The following is a 21711-nucleotide window of genomic DNA, read 5'->3' on the forward strand; positions in this document are numbered from 1 at the left end:
CCATAGTTCCTCTCAGCAGGCTTGTGCTTCAGAGTTGAAGTAGCTCCAGATTGCTGAATCCATGCCCTGCTGTGCCACTTCCTCCTGGGGATGAGACACATAGCCTTCCCTCACCTAGGTTAAGGCTGTTGAGGCTCAGATTTTCCTTGTAACACAGGAAGCATTGCTGCTGCAGTGTTCACCCATTCTAATGGCAGCATGGGAGTCAGATGTGCCAAGGAAGTGGAGACTTGGCTTGTCTAGGGGTCAGTCATGTTGCAAGCCTCCATTTTTACACCAGCAGTACAGTGAAAACTACTGTTTTGTGAAGTCAAATATTTGCTGGGGGGTTGGAGTTATGAGGTGGAGGAGGGGCTGTTCTGGGCATCAGTTGAGCAGATGCCCAGGATGCTGGGGGAGACCAGACCCCACAAATCAGAGCTCTAAATTACAAGGTTTTTACCAACGCGAACAGTCGGGGGAAGTCGTCTGCTCTCATTTGCATAATGGTTTCTGTCACTGATGATTAGACACAGGATGAAGGAAAAGAAATTTGACAATTAGGAATGAGCCATCATTAATCTGAATCTATTAGGAGACAGAGAAGGGAAGGATCCTTACCAGTGGGCCAACCCAGTATGGGTAGACACTCCCTATCTCTGACCGGCAAAATCTTCTGGGCCAAGTACCCTTTTGGAGTTCCCACAAGTGTGGGTGGAGCTTGCATGCCTTCACAGACTAGGAGTACAATCCTAGCTTGAGGTGGGTATAGAAACAGACATCTTTCTGCATGGGCCAACAAAGTTCAAGATAGAAGAGTAAGTATTAAATACAAGCCCTGGGGCAAAGTATAACAGTAGGGTAGTTTTGATATGTGCTTACTGTTATGGGAAATGTCTCAGTAATAGTCAACGCTGCTAGTCTCCCAGTTGTGACAGGTATATGTCACATTCCAGCACTTCAGGTTGTGCATGAGACCTGATCTTTCTCAAGCCCCACACATGTGTAGGAATTGGAAAGGAAGCCATGTGAAAGTGGTAGAGCTCAGATCTGCAAGATAGGCCCTGTTGTGAGGGAGAGGATGGACACAGCTCCCTTTCAAGCCTCTCAGCTACACTGGCTTACTCTGGATCAGTGCGGCTGTGGCTGTGGGGACATCAAGGTTCCTGGCTCAGACTAGTGACACAGTGACATAGTTAACTATTAATAAGGTGTAGGGAATCCAGTTTATATCTTCCAATATCCTTGATTTACCTCAACATTCACCCTGCCCCTTCAAATGCCTAAGACAATATTAAATCTGCACCAAGAAGTAGTCCTCATCATTAGTGTGTTCCTTAGATCCCAGGCCCCCTCAAGGGTTGGGATGGGTTTCTGACCCTTTCAAATGTGAACTTCTCAAGGATGGTGCTATCTCACTCCTTGGTAAGTTCCCTACCTCTGTTGTCTTTCAGCCTTCAAATTTAGCAAGGGCTACCAGCAGTGACCCTCTGACCAGTTTTGCCTAAATGGGGTAGGTGTGGGGATGAGAGAAGTAACTCAGAGGTTCCAGAGTCCCGGGCCTTTCCGGTTCCAACTTGTTTCTCTTGGCGTCCTCTTAATGCACCTTTGAGCTTGTTCCCACCCAGGCTTTCAGTGGCCTCTTTACCAAGGCTCTTTGCCTCAAAGAAACCCTCTGGTGACAAGTTCTGGACAGCTTGGCTCTAGGGTCCTTTTCCACAGGGTTCTCCCTGTTCCCTCTTCATTTCTGACCTCTGGAAGTCTGTTGACTTCTCCCTGGTTAGTCTGTTCTGTCTGCTCTGTCCTCTTGCCGTTCCTGTCTTTACTTGCTGGCTCAGTTTGTTTCACTCTGGTGGTCCTTACTGCTTTTCCTTCCGTCAGCTCTTTAATTAAAGATCCAGGGGGCCCTGATTGGAGCCCAGCTGAGGACCTTGGGGACATTTCTGGAGGAGCAAAGAATCAGAAACTGGTGTCCTCAAGGCCCAGGGGCCTGGCCTGTGAGTAGTGATGCCTTGGAGACAATTGGAGGGGCCTAGAGAGGTAATGGACTTGGTGATGAGAGACTGCTAGAGAGAGGCCAGGCTTGGTAACCAGCCTGGAAGGAGTGAACTTTGTGTTTCCATCTAAATGTGTTCTTGTGCCTTAGGGTCCAGCAGTTCAGGGATGAGAGACATTTTCTGAATGTCTCTTAATTTCTCTCAGGTCTTTGGCTCAGAGTCACAATGTTTGACAGATCAGTGCATTCCAGAGGTTGCTAGAATGGGAGCAGCATATTGAGTAGGCTGGTGTTGAGAGTGGAGGCCTCCATGAGGAAAGCTGGAATGGTAGGGGAACAAGAGAAAGGAACCCACTGGTCAGCTCATCACCAGATGACCTCTGTTCCTCCAAGAGAATAAGTACAAGAACTGGTTCAAAAAGTCAGCTTGAAGCTGCCCTCCTTCCTCCCTAAAGTCTGGTTTGGAGAAGGAATGTGTGTCCTTTAGCTTTCAAGGGGAAATGGTCTAGTGTTTAAAAGTATGCATTTGGGGGTCTGATGCCTTTGGTACACATTTGTAGCTTGCTACTTACCAGCTGGGTTTGACCTTGATTGATTCTTTTAACCTCTCTGAGTCTCAGTTTCCTTTATTATAATGATATGTGTGTGGGGGTGTGTGTGTGAAAATATCTACCTCAGGGTTTCTGGATTAACTGAAATGATGTCTGTAAAGCTTTAGCACAGTGCCTGGCAAGCACTTAATAAATGGCTGTGGTGGTGGTTAAAAAAAAAAAAAAAGAAAACCAATATTCTTACTTTCTTTCTTTTTCACTGCCTCCCACCTGCTTTCCGTCCTTCCCACCCTCCCATAACTCTGGCATAAGACTGCCTAATTAGTGCAAATTACAGCAGATAGCAACTTGACCTTCTTCTTGACTTCACAATCCACTAGTGACTACAGAGCTTTAAAGCAATTTCTCATTTGATCTTCAGAAAAAGACTAAACTTTGCTATAACTAAAATGAATAGATTTGATGACTCATTTTCTTCATACTTTTCCAAATTTGATCTCTTTTGAGGAGGAAATCAACACATCCTAAAGATAATTAAGCCCCGGTCACTGAGAAACAGTTACAGGCAGCACCCCAGACACACACACCCAATGTGTAAGGAAAAGTGAAAAATGACTTCTTTTTGTAAGGTTAACGTTTTCTGTATCTAAAAGCCCTACAGCTTACATTTAGCCAGGCTCTCCTCTGAAAGATACAACCAACTTACATCACATGTAGAAGAAAAATTTCCTAAAAAAAAAAAAAAGATTCTGAACTATTATGTCTCTATTTCCCCCAGCTTATAAATCCCTCTCATTTTTACCTATTAAATTATCTTCAAGAGTCTATCCAAAACAATTATTCAATGCTGTTTAGAAAAAAATCTCTGTATTTAGACAGTCAGCAAAGAAAGGGCCTGGGGTAGGACTTTTCAAGTTTTGTTCATTTTAAGAGGATGAATTCAAAGTGCACTGAAATAAAGTCTTTGGTCCTGTCTCTTGTGAACAGAGAAAGAAGTTATTATGGCTTGAATGTCCCTGTCAATGCTTATATTGAAATTCAATTTCTATCATGTTTTGGTCATGAGCATTCTGCTCTTGTGAAAGAATTAGTGCTGTCACTGTGGAGACACTGTGGGTTAGTATTCAAGAGAGAAGTTTTGCTATGTGAAGCCCACTTTTGTCCCATCTCCTATCCCATATTGCTCTCCTACCATGTTTTAGTGTAGTACAAAAGACCTCAATGGATTCTAGCATCATTGTTGTAGACTGTCGGCCCATATAAGTATGAACCAAATAAACTTCTATTGTTTACAATTTATTTACATTTATTTACATAGTGGATTTTAAGTGTGGCCTGAGAATATGTATTTCCCATAAGCTTGCAATTCACACTGACCCTTGGTCCTCAGACCACATTTATGTAATGAAAGACAAGAAAATAATCTGCAACAGATGCTTGCATGTTAGGTATAGATTGTCTATAAGAGTTATAGTTGACACTTTTTGTCCAGGTAGCTCATCTTGTTAACATTGATTTGATTAAAAAACATGTCTCAGCATACATGGGCCCCTGGAGAAGGGGAAAGGGACAAGATTTGAGCAAATTTGGAGCATGAGGGGAGGAGAGATGGAGCTAGGAGAATGAGAAGGGGAGAAGAGGAGGGGTGAGAAAGACATCAGGGTGCAGGAAGGTTGAGTTGGGAGAAGAATAGAGGAGAGTAAGATAAGAGATACCATAATAGAGGGAGACATTATAGGTTTAAAGAGAAATCAGGCACTAGGGAAATTTCTGGAGATCTACAAGGATGACACCAACTAACAACAGAGGAGAGGCTACCTTAAATCCCTCCCCTGATAATGAGATTGATGACTAACTTATATGCCATTCTAGAGCCTTCATCCAGCAACTGATGGAAGTAGAAGCAGACACCCACAGCTAAACACTGAACTGAACTGGAATCCAGTTGCAGAAAAGGAGTGATGAGCAAAGGGGTCAAGACCAGGTTGGTGAAAATCACAGAAACAGCTGACTTGAACAAGGAGGAGCTCTTGGTCCCCAGACTGATAGCTGGGAAACCATCATGAGACTGATCCAGATCCCAGGAATGTGGGTGTCAGTGAAGAGGCCTCAGAAATCTATGGAGCCTCTTGTAGTAGATCAATACTTATCCCTAGCATAGGAATGGGTTTTGGGAGCCCATTCCACATAGAAGGATACTCTCTGAGCCTAAACACATGGGGGAGGACCTAGGCCCTATCCCAAAGGATATGACAGACTCTGAAGACCCCCCTATGGAAGACCTCACCCTCCATGGGGAGCAGAAAGGTATGGGATAGGTAGGGTGTTAGTGGGGGGGCAGGTGAGGAAGGGAGGGAGAGGGAACTGAGATTGACATGTAAAACAATCTTGTTTCTAATTAAAATAAAATGGAGAAAAAAGAATATCTCAGACATAATGTTAAATTATAAAGCCACTTTAAATGTACTTGCTCATTATTTCTTCTGGTTCTTAAAAAAAACAAGGTTCTTACACATTATCTTTCCATTTCACAGGAGAAAAATAGACAAATTATAAAGCTTAATTGTGAACACTGAGTTAGTGACAGAACCTGGAATGAGGCCTACATATGCTTTATTCTAAATCCATGCATTTAATTTACATAAAAATATAAGACTATATATGCAGGGCATGGTATTCAGAGGCTTCTACCTGCCATTTTCCCTACTAACTTTGGCCTTACATATAATGGCAAAAGCAAAGTTTTAAAAGACCAATGCTAGAAGAAGGATCAAATTTGTCCAGTCTTACACAAGTCCTTCTGGAGTAATCAGATGAAGACAACAGATGAGATAAAGCATAATCAAGAATTTCTTCAGTGGAGACCATAGCCTCTCCTTAACTTCAAAAAAAGAAAATGAAAATAGTTTGGCCCTGATGGGACATCAGAAATAATTTGATTGGTATTGCTCCATGCCAAGAAAGAAATACTGTCAATTCAGCAATAAAGGTGCCCTACCTTGGGGGATGTAAAAGTACATTTGAGTTTGCGTGGTACTCTTTCATGGGCCATTTCAGTCCATTCAGAAAACATATCATCACGGTAACCCAGGGAAACATCCATGGAAACTTCTGCATTTTCTCCTGCAAGAGAAAAGATGGACAATTTATAAATGATTTTGGGAAAATACTTTGGAAACATTCCAAAATTTTCACAGGCTCTTCTATAGAATCCAAAAAAAGCAAGAGATGTTATTATCAAAGTCTAGTATGGATTCTGGATCTCTTCCCATAGCCACATTGTGAGTCAAAAACTTCCATTTAAACTCTACTGGAGATAAGAACTTCATTCTCTCTAAGGCAGCACAGTTGGTTAGACTCTGAATCATGATTAAAACTTATCCACCTGTAACTTGTACCACTGGTCTAAAATATGCCTATAAGGGCAACATGGAAACTGCTGTACTTACATATTTCCACACAAAAAGTGCCTTAGATACTTGAATATCTAAGTTCCTCTGCTTTTTTTTTTTTTTTCTCTCTCAACACTCTTCTTTAGTATGGAAATGATTTGAGAATTTCTACCAAGAGGCTTTGTCTACCTGTATCAACATTGAAATAGTAAAACCTTTAAGAGGTGGGGTTTAGTGGATTTTGATTAAGTCACTGTGGTCTCCACCCTCAAGAATGAATTAAAATAGGAATGAATCATTTCCCACCAGAACAGGTTGCTATAAAAAGAGAAAGTCTGACGTCTCCTAAGACTCTTGTTTCCTGTTTCATAGTTTCCTGATCCCTATTACAAATACTCTCATTATGATGACATTCAACATGTTGCTATGTACCTAGGAGGCCATTACTAGAGACTGAACAGATTGAGCCACTTAATCATGACTTGTCAGTTCCCCAAAAGTGTATATTAAATAAACTTCTTTCTTTACCTGTAGCAGTAACAGAAAAACAACTAAGACATTTAATTCCTTCTGTGCTTACCACTAGACACACTCTTATCTGAAAGCACCCTTCATAAAACTGTACCCAAAACATTCTCACTTATAAACTATAACTCTGAAAGTCAAAATTCCTTCTTCATATTGGACAAAATTAATTCTCCAAAAGCAAAGATTTATGCATTGATATTGAGTATAGGTAGATGTACACATACTTCCACATCAACAGAGACTCTGGTAGGGTTAATTTACTACTTTTCAATAAGATTAGACTAATAAAATTGCATTCATCAATTTTGGGGGATTTTATACCATAGTAAGCAAGTTCACAAATGGACAGTTTTAACAAAGTAAAAACAACCCCCCATTTGCACAATGAGTGGAGAACCAGCTACCACTGGAAATTGGGATCAATTCTAGACTGACTACTAGCTGTAAATTCTCAGTTTGCTGATTGGTAAAGTAAAATCTAACAGAGGTTAGATTAGTGGAAGTGCTACATGCTACACATTATATGGCACACAATCAAGTTCTACTAAATTAGAATACATATAAGTTACTAGGTATATAGAATAACTGTGATTCTACTTTCCAGTCTGGTATGGCTTAAAGATGACTGACTCATTATCACTGTCTAGTATAAGTAAAGAAGGATTTCTTGATAGCTACATCTTAAACTCCCATAGAGGGAATATTCTGCAAAAGAGAGCCAATTAATAAGACCCAGTCTCAAGCCACTCAGAATATATCAACTGCAGAGTGGGTTGTGGCACAGTACTTCCAACAGGGGGACTGGACTAAGAACTATACACAGAAGGCTTCTGTTCAGTAGCACTTCCTAAGCAAATACTATACTAGAGGATCAGGAAATGCAGAGAACCAGGAAGAAAAGCAACTATTCATATAGGAAATTGTGTGCAGCCACTTCCTCTGCCAACTCAACAAAAGCAATCCTCAGAGCTGGGTTATCTTCTTGCACAGAGACCAAACTAGTTTTAATCACTGCATTCATCAATGCACACACAATAGTCTCATGGTTAATAAGAGAAACTGGCCTGCACTCCTGATTGTGAATTTAATAGTAGAACCATTCTTTCTCACTTTTAAGACTAGCATTAAGAACTAGCACTTTCAGCGATGTTGAAAGGACACTTGGATAATCACTCGACTCAAGAGCACACATTTGAAAAAAAAAATGTAGAAGTTATTAGCTCCCTTGGGCTACAATAGTGGCTCACATATTCTTCTTGGAACACTATTCTCCTTGGAAGAATAGAGCATGTCATATACGTGGGCAGGATAAACTCAATTTGGACCTCACCCTGTTAGAGTCCCACTTTTAATGTGGGACTCTTTACCTCCTCCCTTCTTCAAAGGATTTGAAGATTCTAGAGGACAGGAAATGTGCACACTCAGAGCCAACCCACCCATTGCCCTACTATTGTCTTGTGTTACTCTGGAAATACTCTCCTTGGACAACTCTGATCTGATTTTCAGAATTTATATGTTTTTCCCCAAACCTGTTATCCAAGAAGAACTAAATAACCCTGTGTGTGGTCAATAATGATCAAAAGGCTGCTGTTCACAGAAAACAACATACACAGAATTAGATCTCAGAGTTTGAAGTATCCTTGAACAAGCAAAAGACTTCTCTCTGTATGAGATGAGGAGAAAATTAAAGGGTTTGAAAGGTCTTCCTGAACAGTCATATTCTTGCACATAATTTTGAGCAGTACAAGAATCCTAAATTCAAAACTGGTATAAGAGTTCATTATGAAAGTAAATATGTTGTAATTAGAAAGTAGAATATATTTGGCTGAACAGTTTATTTGTCAAATGTATCACAGTGAAACAGCAGATATGCCTTCAGGGACACTCCTACCCTGGGCCCCACAAGAAAAAAGTAGCAATAGGCATAGGTAGAGCAGATATCTCAGGCAGAGAGAAGATCAAACAGGCTTAATTCTTGGCCTGGCCCCAATTTCAACAGTTCTTCTAACCTGATGAGGACGCTCAAAGGAAAAGCAATAAAAATTTTACACACTGTATTAGTATACAATTATCCTGTTTTAAGTAACAATAACCTCTGAGATTTATTTAAATTGCCTAATTCAATTTTCTATCAACTCTATTCACTAGACATTGGAATGTCCTTTTGATTAATAAGTAAACTGGGACTTTCAGATACTAAGTAATAGCATAAAACCATATTGTTGATATTAAAAGTAGCCTTAAAAGAAAATTATGAGGACTGAGGGCACAGCTCAGTAGCAGGTCCTAGGTTCCATCCCTAGAACTGCCAGAGAATTGGGGACAGGGAAAGAAGGAAAGTAGGAAGGAAGGGAGGGAAAGGGAAAGAAGGAAAGGTCTCCATCATATCAGGTACTCATTTCCTCTGTGGTTTTGCTGCAAGAATAATGACTAATTAATTTGCTTCACTATAAGTAATCCTTTTTGTTATATGCATCTTACAACATCATGTTTTATATATTAAATGTGCCTAGAAATTTCTAAAGACCACCACTTGATTTGTATCACTTAATGAAGATTGTCTAACTTGCCGTAGAAAAATGTTCCTCAAATCAGACACAGAATACAGCTTCCATATGAATCATTTCTAGCCCTGCTGTTTCTACTACTTTTGTCATATAAAACAGTAGAATTTGAGGAACATCCAGCAGCAAAATTAATCATGATTCATGGAAGAGCTACTCAACTCTGATCAAAGCTTTCTACTGTGTTCCCAGCAGAGGCAAGACTAAAAATCATCTCTGAAACCATCTAACCTACGCATGGAGTCAAAATATGTTGAACCAAAGCAATGCCTTCTCTTTTTTTGTGAAGAACTTGAGAATTGCAGTGTGAATTAAAGAGCACCAAGTTGGAAGCCTGGGAATACCAGTACCTGTGGTTCTATCTGTCACTGCATATATAGTAAAGACAAACTAATGTGGGTGGGGAATGAGGCTGTCTAAGGAAGAAGCACTGCTTTCCTTCAGTAGCCAGTGTGAAGTGGTACTAATCCATTTTACCAGACTGTCTTATGTAAAGATAAGTCATTTCACCAAAGCCACCCGAGCCCTGCTGCCACATGGGCACTTTCCGTCAGGTCGCCCAAGTTCTGCCCACAGCCATGTTAAGGTCCCAAGTAACACACACACAGAGACTTATATTAGGTACAATGCTGCTGGCCACTCAACTAGGATTTCTTCTTTGCTAGTTCAGTCTTAATTATCATAAATCTATATATTTTATAAGACTTATCGGATAGTAGTGGAAGTGTCCTGTCTTCCCGGGCTCACATGGAGACTCCAGAGACCAGGAGGAAGCGAAAGAACGATTTCCTTCTTGTCCTTGCTTATGTATGAGTCTGCCTGCTATGTCACTTCCTGCCTGGAACTCTACTACATTCCCAGAATCCTCCTTGACTCATGGTCCCACCTAACTTGCTGCCTCATTGGCCAACAGTACTTTATTTATCATCCAATAAGACAAACACATACACAGAAGCACTTCCCCCATCATCTCCTCTTTTCTGTCTAAATAAAAAGAAGGGTAACTTTTATAAAAACTGAAGAAAACTATAGCCATAACTATCTGTCTTCAACTCCATCAAAGACCACAGAAGGATAATATATAAACTCTAGAACTGACAGAGACATCTCGTTGCCTGGACAGTCACCCAAAGTTCCTCTGTAACGCTGGGGCATCCATCTTCAGCCTATAGGCCACAGTGTGTCCGGCATACTCCATTTCATCAGGAACCCTTCAGTACTGTCTTGTTTTGACTTATTGTTACAGTCTTAGTTTTTTTTTTTTAAAGAAAAGTAAAAAATTAAGGATTTCTTAATGGTTTTTTGTTTGTTTTTCTTTTTAAATAAGTGTCTGGTTGGAGTTGAGCACCTTTTCCACAAAGTATACTGCCTGGGTGTCTTTTGAACTCTGTTTTCTAAGACAAAAGTTGTAGGGAAAGCAGGACTTGGAGTGACTTATATGGAAGTTAAAGACTTACCTCTTCTGTTCACTATCATGTGTTCCTGGGAAATTTTATGAAACCTCTGTCAAAAAACAAACAAAACAAAACCAGAACATGTACACATGGACACACATGAAGAAGTGATAAGGAAGCTGCTGTTCTTCTGAAAAATTGAAACAATTCTCAATTTTCTTAAAATTAAGTAATCTGGATACTAAAAAATCCTTCCTCATAGTCTCATTGCAGGTCCACTAATAGAGCATCAGGAAACCCTAGACATATCACATTTTTTCATGCTGACCACCACATCATCTTATCTTTTCTTTCCATCTTGCCAACAGGTCAAGTTCAAAATTCTCTAGTTGCTTATTATACTTATAGACAGTTATATCTTAATTTTACCCATTATCTATCTACTCCCTGTGTAGTTGGTGACAAGGATGCTACTTTTCCTGTGTATGAAGAACTCAGAAAGCCAGAGTTCCCAAAACATCCTAGTGGCTAATGTGTCTTGGCTTATAACTTCAGCATTTTGCCATTTTTTATTGTTATATGTGAAGTACAGAAATAAAGGATCAATGGCTGTTCTAATAATCCTTTGGCTCACTCACTGAAGTCAATGCTTTTGTTCCCTGGATAGATTCTGGGGGTCCTCTCCTGTTACAATAGAACTCCACCCTTAGGATTTTATGACCACTAAATTAGTCACTTCAGGAAAATTGCTTAGAATAGTGCATAAAGCATCAAGAACAGCAATTTCTGTCATCATTTTATTGAGAAAAGTGAGATCCTCATATCTAACTTCATTAAATATAATAGCAGGTGAGAAAAACATGGTACTTCTCTCCAAATCCATTCTAAACATGGAACAGAAAACCATGAAACAGGAGAGCTCTGGGCAGGAAGGAGTCAGTAAAGCTGTGCTGCTTGCTGCTGAACTATTTTCTCTTCTGCCTTTCAATGGAGTAGGAAATCTTGTTCAGCTTTAAGGACTATGTTGCATATAATAAAACACTGCTTGAATGGCTCCTGGGATGCTTCTTGGGCAATACTACCTGACACTTTGTAGAGATAATTAAAACTATATATCCTATTTGAACTCCCTGGGAGACAGGCAAGATGGCCAAGAGTACATATGACACTGGGAAAAGCTACCTATAAAATAAAGACTCTGGTTATATCCATAGGATAAGGGCAAAAGGTACTAGTGTAAAGTATATTTAGATATGAAAGTCATGGTTTTCCATTCCTACTCTGGATTGGCCCTTTAGTGTAGAAGCCCATCATTCTATTGTGCTGTGCAAATTTCATGTTTTTCAAACAGTTTTGGAAACATATTTGGGTTAGTGAAAAATTTATTTCAGAATATAAGGAAGGGAACTAACTATGCATTGGCACTATAGTTCATTAAAATTACTACTTGCATCAGGTTAAGTGGTGACACTCTCACATGAAGAAATTTACAGGACTCTCTAAGAGCAGATATGGTCTGTGGGGGTCATCACAGACAGAAAGATCTCAGAAAGATCAGTGTCCTTCTACACTAGGAAATATGGACTATAATATCCTGGGGGGGTATATTAGTCACACCGCCCTACTTTGATAAACAAATGAAAGTAAGAAGTAAGAAATACTGGGTGGAGGTGAGTGACAAAGAGCTATGAAGAGTCTAAACATACTCCAATAATCAAAAACAGATGACTGACAAAAGCTGGGCTTCTGTATGAGTGATGTGAGCAATAATGATGGAAGAAGTCATCTGAATTTTTCTCAATTATGCATTACTGTTCGAAACTAGTACTAGACAGCCACATAGTACAAAGACACAAGCTGGATGTGCAGTGGTGCTACTGGACATCCTGTCTTCAATCTCCTGGTTGGAAAACCTTGATTAAGTCTAACTTTCCATCCCTTTCTTCTAACATCCCAGATGTCAGTTAGCTCTCTATACAGTTCTCCTCACCTAAGAGAGGCAGAAACATAGGGCCTAGCCTTACAAGTCTGGTCTACATGGCATACGTATAGCACACACAAGTTTTCTTTCCTTCCAGCAACAGGAGAGTTAGGCCATAATACTGACCAAGCAAGTAAAAAGAAGTGGAGAAATCAAGCTTTATTAGAAGAAATAATTATTATATGGTGTCAGAAACTTTTTTAGCTTCATAAAGAAACATTGCTTTGTTTGGACATTTGCTCTGGGGAGAAAAATACTAAAAAGCTTTCACAACCCTCATGTGCATTCCCACATTGCCAGCACAAGTGGTTGTTTGGTGACCTCAGATGGAAGTAACTCAGACCAGCCTGCTTCCAGTCTCCAACAGACATATAATCTGGGGTTATTTGTGCCAGCACTCCTTCTCCAATCAAAAATTCCCTGACCTGACTGGTATTTTCCTGATGCTTTCAATTAAGAAAATAACAAAACCAACCTTGTCTCACATCTATGGAATGTCTGCCAAAACTGTACTTGGCTAATTATAAATTTGGCTCTGCCTGTGTTATTAAGGTACCCTCCAGGGTTGGGTGTGAACTGTTATACAAATGAATGTGCATGATTACTTAACAAAGCAGCCAACAGTCAGCTCCCTATATATTTTTCTCATCTTTCTCCATCCAGTCAAATTTTGCATTGTGGAGAAGTATTTTCCTTTCTGTATCCTGATGTATTATCTCCTGGATGAAATTAAAAGTCTACAAATGCCATATGGCAAAGATATTTCTTGTGTCAAGTCCTTTACAGAGATACTCTTTTTCAGAAAAAAAATATCTGTCTTTTCTTTTTGCAGTCAAGGCAGAAACTACATTAAGAATGAACACCTGGAAACACTATTGGAGCATTAGCTGTTTGCAGATTAATGAAGTGCCACAGATCATGGGGAAAACCAAGAATTCACATCATTAATTCTTTCTGATTCTTTCAGACTTATTTCTTCTTAACTCCTCACGCTACTACTACTTATTGCCTAGTTGAAATAATTTTTCAAACTACAGCTAAATGGGCAGTTTCTAAAATATTTTCAGTGGCCCATATCTTTAAATTCAGCACTTGAGAGGCTGAGGCAAGCAGATATCTGTGAGTTTAAGACTAGCCTAGTCTACATAGCAAGTTCTAGGCCAGCTGGGACTATATGAGACTTTGAAACAAAACAAAACATACTTTCAATGCTTTTATACTGTCCTCAGTTTAAAAATAGAAACTCTATAAATGGCATAGTAAGTTATTATCTGGCTTCTCTATGGTCCCTTCTCTTCTTCCACTTGGGCTGTCCGTTCTTCTACAGCCTTGGCAGATGAAAAGAGGTCAGTTCTGAAGACACACAATCTGGGATCTCAGCCCACATTGCCACCTGAGACCAAATCAGGACTGGAAAAGTGTCTTAACTTCTCCAGTTATGAAATGGGAAATATACTAAATCCTATCTTACATGGCCATGAGAAATAAAGAAGGCAGTATACACCAAGTACTTGACAGCCTCAGAATATGCAGGCTGCTATTTCAATGCTGTCATTGTGGCACACTATACTCACCTCACTAGCACACCAAATTTCTAAAAAGAAACCCTTTATACACAGTGAACTTCAAGGGACTGGAAGTAGGATTTAGCACCTCTGCTCATATCAAACTAATGTCTTCTTAACTTCAGGAATTGCACCTTATTCGTTCCTGTTTCCTTAGCCCTTCAAAATTTAGCCAGGTCCCCATATGTTGTTCCCATAGTATCCTGTTGGCCCAGAACTGTATGCTTTATCCCACTTTACTATCTGTATATGCCACTCTTTTGCATACTAGAAGCTACTGAATGTCAGAGTCTACCTCAACCATGTTTGCCGTTATAGTACCATCCATGTCTTTTGTTGTTGTTGTTTTGTTTTGTTTTTTCAAGACAGGGTTTCTCTGTGTAGCTTTGGAGCCTATCCTGGTACTCACTCTGGAGACCAGGCTGGCCTTGAACTCTCAGAGATCTGCCTGCCTCTGCCTCCCAAGTGCTGGGATTAAAGGCGTGCGCCACCAACTCCCTGCTTTACCATCCATGTCTTAAGACAAGATATTCATTAAATATTTACCAAATTGATGAATAGCCCCTTCCATCAAATATTCTTTTATAAATTATATTTATTATTCTTGTGTGTATGGAACGTAGGAGGTTGCACATGTCATACCACATGTATAGAAATCAGATGACTACTTTGTGAAATAAGTTCTCTCCTTCCACCCTTAAGTGGATTCTTGGGACTCAACTAAGATTCTCAGTCCTGTGACAGTGCTTTAACCCAGTGAGACATTCGCCAAGCCTTTAAATATTCTTACACCCCAAATTTCCTGTAACTCTATAACTTTTTTAGTGGCATTGGTACTTTCTCTCCTGCTTACCTACTACTTTCTTATCCCCAATCCTACCTTCACTACATTAATACATATGCATGCATATAATCACATGCAATATACATTTGCATATCTCACAAAAAGTATGTTCCTCAAATTTGGCCCATAATTAATTTCTGTGATGTTTCAAATTAGAATGACTCCACACACGTAGATGTTCAGATAACTGGTCAGGTCACTGGTTAGGTCACAGTTAGTGGAGTTGTTTGGGTAGATTTAGGAGGTATAGGCTTGCTGGAGGAAGCATGTCACACAGGCTTTGAGGTTTAAAAGCCACATGCTATTCTCAGTTTTCTTTGTCTACTCCATGCTTATGGTTCAAGATGTGAGCTCTCAGCTCCTGTTCCAGTTGTCATGACTGCTTGTTGTTGTCATGCTTCCCTGCTATGATAGACTCTGATCCCTATGGAACCATAAGCCAAACAGAACCAAAACAAAACAAAAAATGCTCTTCCTTCTATAAGTTGCCTTTGTTAATTTTTTAACCACATCTATAAAGTAAGTAATGAATATAGGTCCCAGTTACACACTAAAGAACAATATACCTGTTCTCTGGGTCAGGAAAAAGAGTGACTTCTGAGGTAAGTGGTTATATCCCTCTCTCTTTTCTGGGTAATAATATGGGGATAATGAACTAATGTTCTGCTAGAAATTGCCAGTGGAGTTAAAGGAAAAAAGAAAATGTAATTCTAGAAACTACAAACCATCAACTTCTTTGATCTAATGCTGATCTAAGGTTTTGTGTTTAAATGAATCAATAAAATGGGTCTGTATCATGGCTCTCAGCTCACAGAAATAAGACAAAAGATAAGACTTCTAAGAGATTTCAGAGAAGAAAAATTATTCAGCATTATTCTGTATACAGCAAGACCTGAGAATCTATTCAACCTGGCTTGATAAGGTTAGAGGAAAATCTCTTGATGAGACAAAAACATAACAATTCAAACTGCCACTGAGAGGGGAACAGTATTCCTCTGAAAGTTAAATGCCAGATACACTGTCCAAATAAATTTCTTTTTCTTCAACCAAATATTTCTAAGCATCTGCTGGTTCTGTAAACAGTACTGAAGACAAAAATGCATAAGGCAAAATCATTGCCTTCAAATTGTTCACAGTAAGTTGGTAAAATTGGGTACTAGAGTAGAAGCAAACCTATGTATACAGGTAGCTAAAAGTGTTTAAGGGCACTGGGTTTAAGCAATGGAGCACAGAAAGTGTGACTTTCAGAATCAACTCATCCAAAGTGGTATCTACCTACTAATCACAGGACAATAGTTCAAGAAACAATGGAGTAAAAGCAATCATGGATAAAGGAAGATGTGTATCTAAAAGTCCATATAAGCTTAAAGAGGCACTGAATGGTCAGAGAAACTAATCAATAAAGTGGGGATGGAAGAGTGACTGAAGGGAACAAAGGACTGGGCAGCAGGAAGGGTCTGATAACTAAGGGTTCAAGATACATTGAATACCATGGTATTCTGTTTGGGAAGATATTGAAGAAGGTCAGGCAGTGGCAGAGCATGCCTTTAATCCCAGCACTTGGGAGGCCAAGGCAGGCAGGTGAAACTCAGTGAGTTCAAGGCCAGCTTGGTCTACAGAGAAAGTTTTAGGGCAGCCAAGGCTGGACAGAGAAACCCTATCTCAAAAAATCAGAGAGGGGGGGAGATTGAAGCACTCCTAGCAACTATATAAAAAGTAGACCTGGATTTAGATAGGATGATGATATGCCCATTGTATTTCATAACTCTCATTTTTTAATGTGATTGGACACCACAAAAATACCAAAAGAATAATTTGTAAGGAATTTGAACTCAATAACAGTCTTTATTTTCCCCATGACAAACCTAGAGAAAAAAAGGACTAGCTAAACTGGCAAGTATTAAAACAATGGAAAACAAATGTGGTCACACTTATTCCTATATGACTATAATCAGCATTCATGCCAAGAAAACACAAACCTGATAACTGAGGGATAGAAAGACATAGTGGCTACCAGTTGCTTTCTCCCCAGAACAACACACATAGTGTACAGAACACTCAGAATAGCTGATTTGGTGGTTGTAAAACTCTCTCTCTCTCTCTCTCTCTCTCTCTCTCTCTCTCTCTCTCTCTCTCTCTGCAATTAGAGGAGAGCTTTATTCACACTGAATCTAAAAATAGACAATGCCAGTGTTCAGACTGACAGCTGTGTTCTCATACTGTAAGAATGAATACGTGCTTCATACCAAGAAAGGAAAGAGATGGCTAATTTAACTCTACAACTTCCAAAACAAACAGTGCAAAAGGAGTCCAGGATAAAGAAAACAAAAACAAAAACAGACAAATAAACAAACAAAAACCCATGAAGGTCAGCCATTTAAAGGCTGCAAGAACAGCAGGGTAGCTGCATAGCAATTCATTAAGCGGTTCCAAATTCCAACGTGACCAGTAAAGTATTTTATCATATCTTCCCACAGAACTTCAGGTTAAAGCTCTAGTGGATGCAGTTGCTATAGGGATCAAGGAAAGACCAGTCAGAAGAGTTGAGGCTTTCCCATCTGACTTTTTCCTAATTTACACCTGAACAGTCAGAACTAAAGTACTACTTGAGGTTTTCTCTATAAGGGCAGGTAGGTCACCTCCCACCACCACCCCACTATATCTAAATTACACATTGTATTCTAACTAACCAGAGGCATTTAAAAAACAGGAAACAAAACAAACAAGAAAAAGGTCATTGTAAAAGAGAGAAACCAGGTGTCTAGAAAGATCGAATCCGTTCCTTCCCTCTCATCAGTCATAAAAATGTGTTCAGTTTTCTTCCTCAGGCACCCTGCCCAGGGAGGGGATTATGGCTCAGCTTCAAAAGAAACAAGGGGATGCTTGTGGGCGGGGAGCTCTCCCACAGATCTGTTCTGGCTCTCAGAGGCCCCGCTAGCCAGCTAAATGTCAGCTCACTGCACCCCAGCATTCTCTCACCACACTGTCTTCATTGCCCGGGTGACTAAGCTGTTTCAACAGCTGTGTTATTGCTGGAGCCAAGCCAGTGTTACTCACACAGAGTATTTGCTTTGTCCTGTGAATGTGGAAAATTATTGCACTAAGGATTCAGAGTTCTTTTTGGAGATAAGGCCATCCTCTCTTGATCAGTCAGCCACATATTCTCTATGCTGAGCTCTGAGGGCAACAGGACAATATTCTGTTGCTACCCAGGTTTCCTGGATATGGACAGATTCTTAACATTGCAAAGGAAGTGGAAGAGACATGTGCCTGTTTGAATGAGAGAAAAGAACAAATGTGACCATTGGTGGATCCCCAAAGATGTCAGTTGCTGCTTCCTAAATAAATGTCACCAAGGGATGCTTCTTCCTTGTCTTTCTTGCCTTACTGGTGATGTCAGCACCTCTTTATCTGTGTGTGTAGTTGAGCAGAGTATTCCTGACCACCCCTTCTAGAGCCCTGTGCTTCTCTCCCTCCTCATTGTTCACAATCATTTGTGTTCATATCACTTCTGAAGCAAGTGGAGTCTGGTGGGTTCTTGACCATTCCACATACCCAGCCTCTTGCTTACTCCTGAGCAGAGGAGGTAAATGCTGTATTACTTATTATTTAATAAATCAACTTCAACTTCCATATACAGAAGATGATAGGAAAAAAGAGGGTATTTCCTATAGGTGAAAACAATGTCTATTTCTAGTATATGCGGATTCTTCTTTCATCACCCTTATTAGCCAGTCCTTTTCCTTAAGTTCTTCTTACAAATGACAGTAAGGACCAATCTCTGATATTGAATTGATGTCAGAAATATGTTTTCTTATAAAGGTAATAGTATAGTGTTTGAAAAAAGAAGGAAAACAGTAATTCTTTAAAACTCATATTCTTTTAGTTCTTAATACATGTAAAATATGTAAACATTTCTATCCATACAGAGAACAGACACACACCATAGACCTAATTTTGCCAGACTCCAAAGCACAAGATATTTCTCACTATGTCACTGAGTTACACAATAGAGAAATTAGGAAACTTGTTCCTTATACTAGGAAGGCCTCCTTCAACAGTGCAACTTGTTAAGTCATTTTACATATGGTATTATCTCAATAAATTATGACGTCGACTAATATGATTACTGAAGTACTTTATTGTTCTGATATTTCATGAAAGAAGAAATTTAAAACATTATCATCTCATTAACTTCCTTCTATATTTAAGGAACTGGGGTAAAAACAAAATGACTACAAAGCCATTCCTATCTTCAAGGCATTTTACAATTGCAAAGGAAGGATAAGAGATTAAAACTGGAACCTAATATTAAGCAACAATTAACAAATACAAAACACCAGATGTGTGGCCATATGTGAAAACAAAACACCACTGTCATAAAAGGAAAAAAAATAGATTTCACACACACTCCTCATACTGTATCTTTGCAGCTGACAACAGAGCATAGAGGAAACAAAGTTCATGCAAAAAAGCCACCGACTAGATGTGATCTCTGTTTCACAGAAAAGCTTTGTTTCTAGTCTGCTCCACAGGCAAGACTTGGAAAGGAAAATTTAGACCAGAACAAGCTCTTCTTTCCAACTCACCTTTTCTTCATCCCCTTGAATGAGGGATACAGATGAGAGCAGGCAGCCAGGAGGAAAATGATATGGCTGGAGGTTCCTGACCCTCACACTCCTACCAACAGAGGAGCCTGAGAGGCAGCATTTAATTGTGTAAAAACCAGCCTGTCTCTCCTCTTATCTTTATCCTCTGTGATGAAAACCCACAATTACTGGAATGCTCTGGAATCCGAGTCACTCAGCCAGTAGTAACAGTGATGGCTGTGTCTGTAGTTTAAAAGCAAAGAGAGTGGGATTTCACTTGCCTCTGAAGTCAGCCCAGTGTGAAGCTAGCCTAGCTCAGCTTGGTGACTTCTATTAGAAAGTTTATAGGTAGCCTCCTGTCAGGCGTACCACCAAGTGACAGATCCAGACAGAAAAGAAGAAATGCAGACTCTAGCTACTGTCTAATTAAAGGACAAGCAGCTCTCTAATTTTGAATCTACATTTCAGTTCCACATTACATATGTAATTTTCAATTTTTTCCTTATGGATTAAACTCCCAATTTCTTAGTTAAATGGTTAATATTGGTAACTCAACTGAAAAGCCCTGCCATCTTTCAGGAATTTATCTTTTATCTCCAATAGAGACATGTTTCTATAGCCTTATAGATAGGTTAGTACTCTTTGCAGTGTGATAATTTTATCTATCTATCATCTATCTGTCTATCTATCATCTATCTTATGCGCATTGTGTTTTTTGTTTTTGTTTTTGTTTTTTGGGGGTTGATTTTGCCATGATTGTCAGGTCCCCTGGAACTGGAGTCACAGACAGCTGTGAGTTGCCATGTGGGTTGTGGGGATTGAACCCAGGTCCTCTGGAAGAGAAGTCAGTGATCTTAACCACTAAGCCATTTCTCCCACTCCTAAAAAAGTTTTGTTTGTTTGTTTGCTTGCTTGGTTTTTTGGTGGGGGGTGATGGTTTTTCCAGACAAGTTTTCTCTGTGTAACAGACTGGCTGTCCTGGAACTGGCTCCATAGACCAGGCTGACCTTGAACTCACAGAGATCTACCTGCCTCACAAGTGCTGGATTAAAGACATGTGCCACCGCTATAAAATATTCTTTGAAATTCTTTGAAAACATTATACAATGTATTTTGATCATACTCCCCTAAATTTTCCTATATCTACCCTTCCATCCTCAAGTCTATACCCACTCAACTTTGAGTTTCATCCCTCCTCACCTGGAGTTCAGCTTGTGTTGCCCAACTACTTTTGGCATGGGGCCTGCCCTATAGGTCCACCTTTTGGGGGTCATAAAAGAAAGATCACACACACACACACACACACACACACACACACACACACCTCCCCCCTCCAAAGCGGTGATCAAATGTACATAGCTCCTCAATTAGTGGTATAATTTTGTGCTCACATCTTCTACTCCATGCTAGAATGGAGCTTGTGTAATTCTTATGTATGCTATCAAAATAGCTGTGAGTTCTTATGTGCAGCTGCCCTGTTGAATTCAGAAAACACTGCTTTCTTGAAGTCATCTTCTGCCTCTGACTTTTACAATCCTTCTGCTCTCTCTTCCATGAAATTTCGAGTCTTCAGGGGAGATATATGGTATGTACTTTTCATTGAGCCTTCCACAATCTTTTATTCACTGCATGTTGACTCACTAGGGGTCTTTGCATTGTCACCTAGTTTAAAAAAAGAAGCCTCTCTGAAGAGGGTTTGGAGATGCACTGTGTTAATAGAAATAGCAACATGTCATTAGGAGTCATTTTATCACTTCATGGTAGAAAAATATGGGTTGTAGTTCTGATTTCTTCACCTTTAAATCTTAGTTTCTGGTAATGACTTCACAGTGAAGAGCAGAGATTTAACCTTGAACATCAAGGATTGAACATACATAAGAGATGCATAATAAGTATTTTTTCCTCAAACTCGTTTCCTTTGAGTTTTTACTTTCATCCAGAAAGGTTTCCATTGTTAATTCATACCTTGTTCTTCCTGTTACAGTTTTCTGTTCACAGAGGTTGTTTCTCACACATTTCTTCTCCCACTGGAATTACTACTATTTAAAAATGCCCAGAATTTACATGTTAATATGTCTACAATAAAATAAAACCAACTCATGTACTTTCATCCTAAGGATGTTGAGAATTTCCCAGGCTTCATATTTTATAGTATGTTCTAAAGACCTAATGGCTTAGCTGATGATCAACACACAGTTTGGTACTCAAGGTATACACATACTTAAATTTGAGGTTCCCACCTTGGGATCAATAAACCTCTGATTTCCACGAATAAGTTTCATGGCTGGAATTGAAATATGACTACTAAGGGTGTGAATAGGCCCAAGC

General features: G+C 39.6%; 1 protein-coding gene across 2 annotated transcripts in view; it reads right to left on the reverse strand.

Annotated features, from left to right (window-relative positions):
• The window catches only part of Wls (Wnt ligand secretion mediator), a 121084-nt gene that overhangs the window by 61191 nt on the left and 38182 nt on the right, over nucleotides 1-21711 (reverse strand). For both annotated transcript variants that reach the window (XM_027395219.2, XM_027395220.2), the window contains one exon: nucleotides 5525-5649. In XM_027395219.2, coding sequence (XP_027251020.1) covers nucleotides 5525-5649 — 125 coding nt within the window. The remainder of the gene's footprint in view (nucleotides 1-5524; nucleotides 5650-21711) is intronic.

The sequence above is a fragment of the Cricetulus griseus genome, assembly GCF_003668045.3.
Source record: "Cricetulus griseus strain 17A/GY chromosome 1 unlocalized genomic scaffold, alternate assembly CriGri-PICRH-1.0 chr1_0, whole genome shotgun sequence".
NCBI classification, from domain to species: Eukaryota; Metazoa; Chordata; class Mammalia; order Rodentia; family Cricetidae; genus Cricetulus; species Cricetulus griseus.